Here is a 14,203-nt window from a genome sequence, read left to right as displayed (position 1 = left end):
AATTCAGCATTTGTTGTGAGTCTTTTGGAAGACATATGTAATATTAACCTGTAAGGAACAGGAGGACGGTCAGTCTCCTCTTCATGTCTGCTCAGCTTTCTTCACAAATCTCTGTTTTCCTGCAACACACACATCAACATTTACCTTTTACCAGACACCAAACAGAGGATACTAAAAGAGGGACAACCTCACGGTATCTACAAGCCTTCAGGTAGTGGTGTAATATCAGTCCATTGAGTCAAAGTACTGCAATTAAGCACAATTTGAGGTACTTGTACTACTCAAGAATGTTACTTATACTTTACACTTCTCCTTTATCACATTTCCAAAGGAACTATTGTACTTTTAACAGGTCTTCACAATCTGTACAACACAATTTATTATTACACCCTCGATTTGGATAGTGGTGGAATGCAATTAAGTACATTTACTCAAGAACTGTACTTGATTGTACAATTTTGACATACTTGTATGTCAATTATATTTACTAGTTATTTTTAAATTATAAAAAAAGATATGCTTATATGACACAACAGTGATAAAAACAGAATGATATATTCTGTAATAATAGAGCACTGTGAAAAGAGCCATTCTGCATAATGAGTACTTACTTTCACTTAAGTAAAGAATCGGAGTACGTCTTCCACCACGGCTGCTGTAATGAAGCCTCTAAAAACCTGCATGAATAGATTCTATAATTTAAATGAAGATGCTAGGAATGCTTTAAAATGATCAAATTCAAGCATAAAGGACACTTTATTGCATTTTATTACCTTTTAACTTTAATGGTCTCCACTTACCCGCAGCTGCTTCTTTGTAGAGTTGTTCAACTTCTACATCTTTGATCGCAAACACACACTGCAGTCGCTTTACTACTGTGTTTTCTTTGCTAAAGTGGGGGAAACTTTCTCACCAGACAAGTTTCTGGTCCTGAACACTTTTCTCTCGACAAATGCTTTGTCTGCTTTGTCTGAGTGACAAGACTTGATTTGAACAGGTTTTGGTTGAAAGGTACGGACTTCATTAAGGGATTAAGCCACAAGTCACTTTAAACACTCAGTTTCTTTCTTCGATGAGCCACAACCTAAAATATCTCTAAATAAAAGCAGCTTTTTCTGCAAAGACATTTGGTATCAAAAGGTCAAACTTGCCTCAAAACAAAGCATAAGCGAATGAGTTTATGGCTTTTAGCTTCTCAACTAAGTCTTTGTGCCAAAGATGAATGCTTGTGATTCTTAAGGCTCATCTCATAACAGTTTATGTGCAGTACGGCTAATTAGTGCAATTTAAAAACTGACACAATGGAGGAAACAAGAGGCCAACAAAAACGCATCATCCCCGAATTTAGCTTAGAACAGATAAATCAACATCGGCCTACGGACACAAGAAAACAAGACAGTACAGAAATGTGATAACATGCAGTAGTTTTTCAACCAGGGAGGACAGAGAAAGTTTATTTTTCTGCAGGAAAAATGTCTCTCTGTGCATATCTTAGACACAATTCTTTAATTACCAAATTTGAGGGATAGTTTATCAAAAATCTTTGTTAAACTAGAAATTAATTTATCGATTAAATTGAGATTAGGGGTTAGGGTTAGAAATTCGTTCGAACAGCCCGTCACTGTCATGAAAGAAAGCAGCAGAAAGAACGTTAGAATTATACGTCTGCAGTGTCTCCAGAGAGGAGAGAGTAACGAGTAACGCCTCCTAAAATCTCAGGAGACGAGTTTGAAACAAACTTCAACACAAATAACCGTCAACAACGACGTGAAGACGTGAACGTTTCCGAACGTGCAGAGTAGCAAGTTCCAGCTTTTAGAAAGAAAACAGACCATTTTCAAAACCAAACTACAGTTCCTTTTGATTTTATTACAAAAAACAGGTTTTTCAGAATTAACAGTACAACAACGTATCTACTCAGAATAAACAAAAGAGGGAACAGAGGAGGACAAGTGCGAGGGAGACGGTGTGTGTATGTGTGTGCCTGTGTGCATTTACAAACCCCATTTAAAAAAAGAAAGAAATAATCTGAAAACGTAACTGCCCCCCCCCCCCCAAAAAAAAGACAAAATGTTCCATCTTATTACCACAATTGAACGAACATGAAGGGAAAGTAAGACGTAGACAAAGAGGTGGAGAGGAGAGACGATTGGGGGAAATCAAAAGTTTCTCAGTTTTTATATAAAACACTTGGCAGAGGATATGTCAAGTCTTTTCTTTTATTATCCATTGGTTAAGAAACATCTTTTTTTTTTTCTTTGTTTTTTTTTTTTAAACAGAAAAGAAACAATGCTTGCAATAAAAACCCATTTAAACACACATGCGCACACACACTCACACAAACAAACATGAAACCCTGATGGATGGATGAAGATGGGAGGAATGAGGAGGGGGAAAAAAAAAGCTAATGAATGAAGTGTGTGTGTGTGTGTGTGTGTGTGTGTGTGTGTGTGTGTGTGTGTGTGTGTGTGTGTGTGTGTGTGTGTGCGTGTGTGTGAGAGAGAGACTGTCCTGCTGGTTCTTTCTTACCATTTCAACGTGACACTTCACCGACCAACACGTAAAATAAGGGGCTTCTACGTCTATATACACATTGTGTGTGTGTGTGTGTGTGTGTGGGGGAAGTGTATGAGTCAAAAGAGCCAGTTGGGGTAGAAGGAAGGGGTCAAGGGTCAACTAGGTTTGGCAGTATGTATGTGTGAGTGTCTGTGTGTGTGCGTGTGTGTGAGGGGGACATTTAGGACCGTCGCTTCTTCTTGCTGCTGGGCGGCGGGGCTGACGGCCGGACCTTTCTCTTCTTGTTGGCGGTGGCGGAGGTGTCCTCGTCCTCGTAGTGGCTCTCTCTGTCAGCTAGAGGGCGAGAGCGGCAGAAAGGAGCATTTTTAACAAGACGCCGAAGTCACAGTCGTGGTGTAAAGGAGATCTCTTGCAGTAAGAGGAACGCAAGCGTGTGAATTAGTATTATGAACATCATTATACTGTCTCTCTTAAGCTCAGTGCAACACTATGAACGCCTTCGGGGAAAGTGTGCACCATTATCTCCACTCAGATGGAGGCTTTTCACCCTGCCTGAGTCTGGCCATTTACAACAGCTATCAATAGATACATCATACAAAGTGCTTAATTTCAAGCTACCCTGTCCTTAAGGCTGTTAAATTCAATTTTTCATGTTGGGAAGAACCACAAAACGTACACATCGAAGTCATTACGGTTAATCTTTGGGATCAAGTTGATATAAACTACAACACAGGAAGTCTAAGTTGCAGTGATATTTAAACGTTACAACTTCCAGCCATGATGATTAAAAACAAATAACAGTTCTGCAGTAAAATGCTTTCCTGTCTGCAGGTAACTTTAGTCCTGCTGTGTGAGTACCAGCTCCAGATACAAACCTTTCCTGGCTTCTTCCTCCAGCTCGTCCCAGTCTTTACCGCTCTCCTCCTCGCTGCCAACTGACGCGCTGTAATCTACAAACAGCACAGGACACACAGTAAGACCTCTATGTACAGGTATGTGAGTGTGAGTGCGCGGAGATGAGCTGGCCAGATAGCAATTGTTTGACAAAGTTAATTATTTTAATTTAATTATAATTTTATAACAGTTTCAGCAAATAAGCTTTAACCTTTTTACTTCACCCTGTTGTGTCCATCACAGGTGTCGCATAACAAAACACACTTGTGCTAAAATCGTACCAGAGTCCTCCGTCTCCGAGTCGTAGTCCTCATCACTGTCTTCCTCCTCCTCCTCTTCTTCATCCGCAGATGGGTTGAACGTTTCATCCTCCATTTCCGACTCTGAATCTTCCTCTCCACCACTTCCCTGAGACAAAAACAAGACGGATATAATCACAAACGTCAGAAATACAAAAAAAAAAAGTTTCTTTTGCAAGAACATCAAGAGGAAAAACTCATACGCACCATTACATTCTGCATAAGAAGACAGACAATTTGTGGCATTTGTTTCCACACCAGAAAGCTGTCGATTTATTAGTCTACTGCGCTTGAACGTACCTCGCTCTCTGGGTCCAAGAAAGACCAGCCTCCCTGCTCGAAGAAACCCTCAGGATCATCGACGATGGTCTTCATGATCTTGGTCCAGTTCAGAGACTGGACTCCTTCTGTGTACTTGATGTCACACGAGCTGAGAAAGAGACAGAAAACATTTGAGCGACCTGTGTGAAACTTAAGACTTGTTATCCAAACAACATATCGAGTGAGCGTTGATCCCTTACTTGAGCCACTCCTTGATAGGGTCGAGGGAGTTGACGGGCACGGCGTTGATCATGGTGACTTTCTTGTTGTAGTCCTTGTAGACGATGACCACGTCGAAGTTCTTCAGGTGGAACTGCACGCGCTCAAAGTGGACCAACTCCACCTCATCCAGGGTCACCACAAACGGCGGCTACGAGCGGACAGACAAAGATTTTTAAACGAAAGAGTTCACCCCTCAGACGCTTGTTCATATAGTGCCACAGTAAGTAACAGTAAAGAGGCTGGCTCAGTGTGCTCGCTCACCCATTCAGTAACATTGACAAGGGAACTGGACGTGGGTTGTAGCAGGCAGGTACTCCTGTAGGGGGCGCCCTGGAACCTGTAAACAAAAAGATCAGTCCACCTCTTTAGAACTCTCAATACCAATTTTTCGTTCTTACATTCACGTCTGTGTTAGCATTTCGCGCAAAGTCTGATTTTCTCACCCGAGGTCTCTGAAGGGCACCTCGAACTCCAGCTCTTCTCTAGTCAGCGTCTCCACCTTCTCGATGAAGTTCTTGAAGGCCGACTTGAGCTTGTGCCTCATCTCCCGCTCCATCTGCTCGGCGTACAGGTCGTCCCGGTCGTGCATGTGTTGGTGTTTGCCCAAGTCTGTGGTGATCTCCCCGACCTCCGTGTAGAACTGGACGTCTGTGTGGCGTCTCTTACCGAACATGATGGCGTTCTGGAAAAAATGAAACATCAACAGCACATAATTAGTGAGCTTTAGGGGGTGCTGGCGGGCAGATTAGTTTTTTAACTTTGGACACAGCCAGGCTAGCTGTTTATGCTATGCTAACCAGCTGCAGCTTCATATTAAGCACACAAATATTAGAATGGCATCAAGCTTCAACTAGCTTTCTAACTCTCCGAAATAAGCATATTTCCCAAAATGTTGAATTATTCCTTTGAGGGGAAAAAGATTAACACTTGAGTTTGTGGCGGTGCTGAACCAACAAACGTACCTTGAGGTGGAAGTGCAGTACGATGATCATCTCCCCGTCACACGGCTGGAAGATGGCGTGTTTGATGTTGTTGTAAAGAATGTCCACTTTATCGCCGCGGACTGACGTGAAACGAAAACCTTCACGGGGAGAAGAGAGAAACAGTTTAAGCATCACATCGCACACATTCCCATTTATCTCAATAATTATTTCTGTTTTCTCACCATTAGTATGCGCCTCCACTGAGCCCTGCATCCTCTTCTGTGCAATGTTGGGTCTGATGTAGAGGTCTTTGAGCTTGGGGTTGCTGCGGTTGAGGTTGATGACCAGCGAGTCTTGCTTGACGATGCCCTCCTTCTCCTTCTCTTCGGCCTCTCGCGTCTTGTAGCGCTTCTGTACCTCCTTGATGATGCGGAAAGCGTTCTGCAGGTTGGTGGAGGGCACCGACGTGTCGCCGGGGGCTTTCAGGTTGGACGCTCGGTACGTGCTGAATGGAAAAGTGAAGGGAGTTCAAGGAGGTTCAGATGGTGTAATTAGGACAACAACGTGTAAGATGAAGGGCTTCAGAAAAGTTCATTTAAGACCCTTTTAACAGCAGATTTCAGTCCTGTGCTGTCATTTGTCAAATGCCATTCAAACAATATACAGCACATTCTCACAGACGAGTCGCTCCCTCTTCAGCTGAAGTGTGTCAATCCCGACAAATTACCGGGTCCACATGCATAAAAATAAAATTTAGTTGAGACTAAAATTTTGAAGAAAAAACTAGGAGAAATCAGTGTCTCCACCCATTTGCTTGCCAAAACATCAAATTTGACTTGACAAATTTGGGCACCCTGGACTGTAAATTCAGAAAATATTCACTGATTATTTTGTGAATAGTTAAGACTCACATTTCTTTAACAAATGTGGCGTCGGGGTTGGGGAAGATATTTCCCTCCTGTCGTCCCAGAGAGCTGCCGGGGACGTAGAAGTTGATCCTCAGGTAGGTGTAGTCTCCTTCTACAGACATACTGATGTTCTGGACAGGGAAAGGTAAGAAAAGTCAAAAACATCAGTCAATATGAAAGACTATCAGGGATATAAACAAAAAGGTTTTTCATCAATAAGAAAACACCACTTCAACACAGACAGAAGCTGGTAGACAGCTAAAATAACCTCAGCGTACCTTGATGGTGGCGATGTGGAACGGCGTGGCGATACCAAAAACGGGCATGACGACGGTCTCGTACTTCTTGTCGATAAAGATCTTCATTTCTCTGATGTCCTTTTCTCTGGGCATCTGAGAGACGTTCTTATAGGACACGTTTGATTTTCTGGCCCTGAGAGGAAAAGAGACAGTGGGCAGAAACATAATTAGAAGCATGGATCCATGACACTATAGCCTACTGAGGTCTTTGGGCATCATTTAAGAATATTTGGGCTCTTAATGTGGTTAATTGACTGTTTTATTAGACTTCTTAGATTTTCAATTATTGATTATGATTAAAATATCATGTGATGTCAACTTAAGTACTGTGATCCTTTTTCTTCATTTTTGATGTACAACTTTACAAACAAACAGTGCTTAACTACAACTACCCCTCCCCCACTCACTTCTGAATCTGCTGCTCCCCTTTCTGCTCCGTCAGTCGACGCTTGGCTTCTTCATTCAAATGATTGGCCAACTCCTTCTGGTGGGCCCGCCTCTTCTCCTCCGCTGTCATCTCGTTCTGAGTTTGACAACAGACACAACTGAGTGATCACACAGAGGCACCAGATTCCATGATTTTTTTGTGTGTTTTTTTTAAACGAAGAATGGGGGGGGGGGGGGAAATAACACACATGCAGAATAAGGACATGTGTTACACGGCTTTGGATGGTCGGAAAAAATCAAACCACACACACAAAAAAATAACTCACTTAAATTAAAAAAAAAAGGCAACAACTTTTTTTCCCATCAGTACATGGATTTAATTATTTTTTTATTTATATATATTTTTTTTTTCTACAACTGAACCAGTTCAGCCGATGAGATTTTAGAAAAAACAATGAATACTTACCTTCCCAAGTAGCTGGTAGAGTACAAAAACATTCACACTCTTAGTTATTAACACTCAAGGTGGCAAATCAACACTGATCACCAGTCACATATTTAACGGCGCGCACACACATTCATCCACACTCACTCTGGTTCTGTCTGCGAGCAGAGCGGCACTCCGAGCTCCCTTCCCCAGCAGCTCCTCAGCATCGTCTCCTTCCTCCTCCTCATCCTCCTCGTCGTCATTCTGAGAAACACAAAAACAAGATGCCAGAAAAGTTTAGGTTTAAACACATAGAAACCATATTGACGACCGTTTTAATGAGCTAAGACGACTGAAAACTGATACTGAAATGCTAAACAGATAATAAAAATACTTAGAAGTTAAATGCCATTTTGTTACATTACAGGATAAATCTTTTAAAACACTTTAGGCTGCTAGCAAGAAAGCCACAACATGCAAATGGCTGCAGGCTAACCCTCTAACCAAAGGTGGCTGGACTGCAGTTGTCAATGAAATAAACTGAATTGAGAAACTGACCTTTATTACAAGACTACAACATAACCATTAAGGAAAATACAAATAAAAAATGGATCTCTATATATGAGCCTATAAGATGTTACCCATTAAAAATATATTGTTTTGCCCGGTCAACCCACTCATTTACCTTGGAAAAACGATATTGAATATGGATCAACAGGCGTCATTTAAAACTGTGAAATTACTGTTGAATTGGTGAGCAAACAAAAACACTTACCTTCAAGAAGATTCCCACATTTTTTATCTTTTTCTTGACTGGTGTGAGTATCGTGGCGGCCTCTTCCTGTTAGAGAAACATTTCAGGTTGTAATAAATGCGTTTCATAACGAGGTGCTGTGACTTTTTTTATTCTTGCACTCATGATTTAACATGTTTTATATAACATTTTCCTACAGTGTCAATCATTTCAAGTGATACAAAAGTGTAAAATTAAATGATTAGGTTTGACTGGTTATTTATGCACAGACCCCTGAACAGCTCTTATTAAGGATGAGCTGCATTTCAAATGCATCTTACCTCATTGATCTGTATTGTGTCGCCGATAAACAAGGCATATTTTTTCTGCTCGTCCTTCTTGCCCTCTTTATTCAGGAGGTCAGCAAAACCCAAACTGATACTCAACACCATGCCTGGAGGAGACACACCCAAGCTCTGGTTAACAATTAGGTTATTTTCTACATTACATATATTTATGAGTTGTGATTCTGCATAAATTTTCAAACCATTTAACATATTTTGACGTGTTGAAAGAGGTTTGAGTTCTATAAACATTTGAATGTGCTGAATTTTAAACAGTATAATTTGTCATATAGCATCATAATAAAGCATTACTAAATACCACCAGTAACATAACTGTCTAATACAAAGAGAAATTCTCACCTTTTTTCAGTTTGTACTGGTTTTTAGCATTCAAAACCAAGGAGCCTTCTCTGAACTCAATTCCCATCGCAAAGCTACAAAGAACAACCAAAAAATGAAGATATGAGAAATAATGCATGCAAGTACATCGGGGAAAAAAAGATGGCATTTGTGTGCATTTACCCGAGGTTTTTGGTCAGCTTTGCTACAAGGTCTGACTTCTCCTTCTTCATGTATTCCAGAACAGCATTGTAGGCGTCGCTGATTTTTACACCTGTGAAGGAGAGAGAAAAGGTTCATTAGCAGCAACACACACAAATATGCTCAACGTTGTGCTTTCGTCCTTTATTATATAAAAGCTATTAATTACATAGCTGCAACAATAAGTCGATTTATTGCATTCAGAACATTATTCAGCAACAATTCTGGTAACTGATTCATTGTTTGTCATTTTTCAAGGAAAACAGCCAAACATTAGCTGTTTTAAGCTTCTACAATGTGAGAATTTGATGTTTTTCTAAGCTGCATACGGTAGTCTTTGAGTTTTGTACTGTTGTTTGAATACAAACAAGCATTTTTCACTACGATTAAACAAAAGTACCAGTCGCTAACATCACACTTGGTGGCTTTAACAAGTAGTGGAATCTCCCATGCTCCTGAACGCACCGTGTTTAAGCTGTTTGAGCAGCTCTTCTTCCACCTGCAGCAGGAAGTTGTAGTTATCCTGCATCTCCTGAGGGGGGTCCACCATGAGGGTGCGCACCAGGTTGGAGCAGTACGACTTGTAGCGGATCCCCATGGCACACGTGATGGCACCGAAGTGCATGTGGTTCTTATCGCTGGAACAGAAAAGGAGTAGTGTCGGTTAAAATGATGATCAAGCTGAAAATGTATGATTGCCTTATCTTTTCTCTCTCTCCGTTTTCTCCTGCTTCCAGTCTTTATGCTAAGCTAAGCTAATCATCTTCATATTTAACGGACAGATGTGACAACGGTATCAAACCTGTTTTTATAACATTACCAACAGCTTTTATCTTTAACCAAAAACACGCCACCGTGTCTCTGCTGAGGCGAGGTGAGGCGAGCTACCTGACGACGCTGAACTTGAGGCTGTAGTTCCCTCCGCTCTGGATGATAGGAGGATAACACATCTCCACTGTGGAAGGATCTGCACCGCCCAAGTACTTCTTCTCCTCGATGGCCTTCTCCACAGACTCTGCCAGCTTGCTGTGACGTACTTTCTGTTGGGGAGGGGGAATGAGGTGGGAATAGTTCAACACAAGCTTCTGGACAAAAAACAACAACTAAAAGAGAAGATACTGGCTCTTATGCCCTTATGGATTAATTTATTCGAGTAAAGATATTCCTAAAGCACACAGCAGTAGAGAAGATAGAGAAAAATTAGAGCCACATGCAGAGCATAGTCTTAGCCACAGAAATCTGCTACAATTCCAGTACACACTCCCAGCATTAGTCCAGTAAAATCTATATCAGAATCATCAGTTTAACATTAATCCACTGTTCCTTCTTCTCACCTCATCTGCGTCAACGATCTCCATGACGCGCTCCTTGAAGAACTTGGAGTAAACCTCGCTGGTGATGGCCGCTGCCTTCTTCATCAGGCTCAGTTCCCCATCTTCCTTCACCGCCATGGTGTACGCGACCACAGCGCTGATGTCTACCTGCAGGCAGGAAGCAAGGGAAAAGGAGAGGAGGTGTTGAAAATACAGATACAAGATGCCTCTTAATTTATTTCAGCTTAAAAAAAAAAGGTATTGAAAGAGTAAATGACAGTTTGGATTACGGCTTACCTTCTCCAGTCCTTCAGCTGTGATCGTGTCGTTCCAGCTCTTCATGTACTCTCCGGGGAATTTGTCCTTGCTGAAGATTCCCACCGTCTTGCCGTCTTTGCTGCCTCTGATCGCTTCGATCATCTTGTCAAAGTTGGCCTTGTTGCTTTCATTCTGAGTGACATGTGACACCAATTGCAATAAATGTTTAATATAAAAATAAAAGTTTTTCATCTGACAAGGGTTCACTAAGCAGATCAAACTGACTTTTACAGTAAATTAAGAGCCTGATTATTTGACTTGAACAGTTATTTGACAAACAGGAGTCTTATATTAACATCCTGAATCCAACGTTACTCTTGGGAGGTAAATTTTAAATGTTTTTTTATGGAGGGTGAACTTTCAGCAGAATGCTAGCATGACTTTATTTTACAATACAAACTTTGAGAAATCCATTGAAACAGACTTGTGTGAGGAGGAAATGTCAAATCTTGTTTCTCAAAATCAGACAACAAAACCTCTTTCGGACAAGCCCGTCAATCATAAACAAATCACACCCTCATATCTTCAAATCATGTGTAGATAACTGTACAAAAAAACAAAACAAAAGAGTGTGTATTCGGCCATTACCTCCATGTCTTTACACAGGTTACCTTTTCTCTGGTGAGCAGGGTGATGGGCGGGACACCGTTGGCGTTCTCGTTGCCTTTAGTTACAGCCACCTGTTTGAGGAAATCCACCTTCTTCTTGCTGGCGAGGAAGATGATCTTGGTGTCGCAAAACACCATGATGGTGTCTGTCAACTCGTAGCCAAACAGCCATGTCTGCGGAATAAAATGTACCCAACGGATGCACAGTGAGTAATAATCCATATAACCCTTAATATGCATGTGTAGTCCTACTTAGCTTTAGTTAAGAGTGAAACTCAACATGTTGGTCATACATGGTCATACAGTCAAGTTAATGACACAAGGCTAATGACACTGGCCTGTCATAGGCCTATCCTTGCTGGTATATGCCCTTACCTGTATGGCTGTGGATTTGGCATACACAATTTCCTCATCCACTCCAACAGACACCACGATGGCATCGACTTTGCCAAACTCATCTTCTCCTTTCTGTAAAATCCCATAAAGACAAGTACACATTATTATTATTATTATTATTATTATTATTACTACTACATTGTTTAATGTTATGCATGACAGAAAAAATTACAAGACCAGACTGAGGTGTACTTCATGCACAGTAATTCTTTAGGGAAATACTGGTAGACAAAGAGTGCCAGTGTCGGTTGTTACATGAAGAACCCTGGTGAGAGGAGCCAGGTAGCTAGTTTTGTTAGCATCACTGAAAAGTTGATTTGTAGCACTCATAGCTTCACCAGCAACATCAGCACCTGATGCTTCATCACCTGGCAGCACATAGAGGGGCTGCAAGTCTCACAAAGCTGATTTAAAGTCTTAAAATGCCAGTCATAAATGCACATGGAGCGGTCTTTAATAGTAAAATGAGAGCCATTTAGAAAACTGCACACTTGCGTGACTGGGCTGCAATATCAAGGGGAAACTAACTAAGCAACTTCGAAATACAACTTCTGAAAATGAATTTAAGGCCAAAAAAAGTTGGAACAAGGTTAAGTAAAGTAATTTGAAGCATTTAAGACTTAAATAGAAGTAGTTTCAAGGACCTGCAGGCATCCTGCACATGTTACCGGGATGCTGGCGTTATTCTAATGCTAATTAGCCAGCTAACATTAGCATGTAACGAACGTTAGAAGTGTAAACTGAGAGTAAGGTTTAACACCTTGGCAGACAAGTGTCAAGCACATACGCATGGTAATTCGTGTTTCTGTGGTCACTTTAACACTATGTATTCGTCAAATTAACAGACGCTGGTTCACTATCCATTTAGCTGCTTGGCTAATAAGTTAGCTCTGTGGCAAACTTACTAGCTAGCAGGCTAGCTAACGTGGTGAATGGGACGATTCGTGTGCTAACATGAGTTAGCTAGCCTGTTCGTCTGATACAAGATACTGGGGAAACATCTTTCAAACACGTCCAGTTGGGAAAGAGTTTCAGTGCAAATAAAGCTAGTCAAATCGTGCAGACAGAGGCCTGTCCACTGGCCTGGTTGTCGGCGCTGGATGCGGACTGGGAAACATCACCGCTCACGCCGACAACAGAGTCAACTCGCTCGGTAGAAAAACGCGGCTAACTTAGCTGTTGGCATCTACCAGCAGCACTTTTTCCACGTTAAAATAAACTACAGTAGACGCTTAAACTCCAACACATGCTTCAAATCGCCCAATTTCACCTTCCAGTTGCTGTATAATCTCTTGATCCGGCGGTAGTACGCCTCCTTGTCCAGGTTTACCGCCATGGTGAGTCCTCCGTTATAAACTCCAGCTCCCGGCTTCGCTTCTCAGCAGGCCGGAAGATGATGATGATGATGGTGATGATCAGTGTCAACTAACAATAACGCACTTTCTTTCCACGCCTGCTGAGATCCACACACCACTACGAGATGCTGCTGCTGCTGCTGCTGCTGCTCCCCTTATAATTTCACCACAGAGGCCTTTTCCACTGAGGAGTCATGTAAAAACAAACCACACAATATCCCTAATAAGCAATCACTGGATTAAAATACGCAAAATTATTAAAATATAATGTAATTTGGCTTTTCGCCACACTCACAACCAGGCATACACCAATCTGTTATAATTAAGTCCTCACCCCCCCCTCCTCCTCCTCCTCCTTTCCCTCCTCCTGTGCTTCTTTTTTTCTCTCCCTCCCCCTCCGAGTCTTCACATATCGGCTTTTATAATAAACAAACGTTATTTAAAACCATAATGGCCCCTAGCACAACCTCCTTGCTTGATCCTAACAACATGTTTTACGTAAAAGAGAAATAAAGCAAAGGTCTAAATGCTTGTTGAATTCCTGTCCTCCTTTTTTTGTTACTTTGTGATTTTATTTGATGGCTCGTGGCGCATTTTAATGTAATTTGTATTGCTGCACTGCGCAACAGCGCCACCTATCTTATGTTGACCACGCTGCTTTTTCCCGCCATGGTGGGTTTTCCCGCCATCGTCATCAAACACTTCTACTGACGTCAATCTCGCGATAAAAACTGCAGTGATGCGATCACCTGTGTGAAACTCACATTTTTCTGGCTGTCTGAAACTTTTTTGGGAATAACTTTTGTGTTTTAAACAACAGCCATATTGACGAACATCTTATATTATTTTAGTACTATTTGGCATCCTAGACAATAACATACATTTTAATTCTGTCTGATCTTAGTTAATTTCATATTCATAAATGCTAATTTACAGATAAAAAGCCAAATTGAGTTTCGGAGTTTTACAGTAAATTGACTTGATTCGTTTTTCTATTAATCCAAAGGCTGTCAGAATTTTAAAAAAAAAGAGATTAGTTTTTTGTTTAAAAAATGTTACTCACCTAGTTTAGAGTTGATTTTTCCTCTGTACATTGTATGATGTGTATCTTATTTATCTTTATTGTATGGTACAAGGAATTTGTCCTTGTTTATCTCAAAATGAATTCCTGATACTCACTGCCAAAACTGATGGCTTCTTCCATGTAAATTAGTTATCTTAAACAAATAACTCATAAACAAACACATATATATATATATATATTTGTTTTTGTTCTGAAATGAAGAAAAAAATGTATCACCTGCGAGATTAATCAAACAAATGCCACTCCAGCTGTAACTGTGAGGCCGAAAAGTGCATCACCAAATTTATATTAAAACAAAATATTTTATTTCACCAT

At 41.0% G+C, this 14,203-nt stretch overlaps 1 protein-coding gene across 1 annotated transcript; it reads right to left on the bottom strand.

Annotated features, from left to right (window-relative positions):
- Positions 1-1,849: 1,849 nt before the first annotated feature.
- supt16h (SPT16 homolog, facilitates chromatin remodeling subunit) lies at positions 1,850-12,855 on the bottom strand. Its single transcript, XM_070929719.1, has 24 exons — positions 12,720-12,855; positions 11,429-11,521; positions 11,057-11,227; positions 10,425-10,577; positions 10,149-10,295; positions 9,703-9,854; positions 9,280-9,452; positions 8,797-8,887; positions 8,635-8,708; positions 8,272-8,384; positions 7,973-8,038; positions 7,363-7,461; positions 6,791-6,906; positions 6,363-6,516; positions 6,088-6,215; positions 5,419-5,681; positions 5,216-5,334; positions 4,697-4,935; positions 4,515-4,590; positions 4,232-4,401; positions 4,011-4,140; positions 3,693-3,819; positions 3,393-3,467; positions 1,850-2,850 (listed from the first exon to the last, which is right to left on the bottom strand). Exons 1-24 carry the CDS (start codon positions 12,783-12,785, stop codon positions 2,738-2,740), a joined length of 3,108 nt encoding a protein of 1,035 aa, XP_070785820.1. The 5' UTR covers positions 12,786-12,855; the 3' UTR covers positions 1,850-2,737.
- Positions 12,856-14,203: the final 1,348 nt, after the last annotated feature.

The sequence above is a fragment of the Enoplosus armatus genome, chromosome 23 (assembly GCF_043641665.1).
Source record: "Enoplosus armatus isolate fEnoArm2 chromosome 23, fEnoArm2.hap1, whole genome shotgun sequence".
Taxonomy (NCBI): domain Eukaryota; kingdom Metazoa; phylum Chordata; class Actinopteri; order Centrarchiformes; family Enoplosidae; genus Enoplosus; species Enoplosus armatus.
This window is presented reverse-complemented; position numbering and strand designations above follow the sequence as displayed.

Excerpts from the sequence above, each read along its gene's own strand:
- supt16h (XM_070929719.1), bottom strand. The coding sequence starts at position 12,785 with ATGGCGGTAAACCTGGACAAGGAGGCGTACTACCGCCGGATCAAGAGA. Across the intron at positions 10,578-11,056 it reads CCCTGCTCACCAGAGAAAAG|AATGAAAGCAACAAGGCCAA; the intron begins GTAACCTGTGTA and ends CATGTCACTCAG. Across the intron at positions 4,591-4,696 it reads GTGCCCTTCAGAGACCTCGG|GTTCCAGGGCGCCCCCTACA; the intron begins GTGAGAAAATCA and ends TTTTGTTTACAG.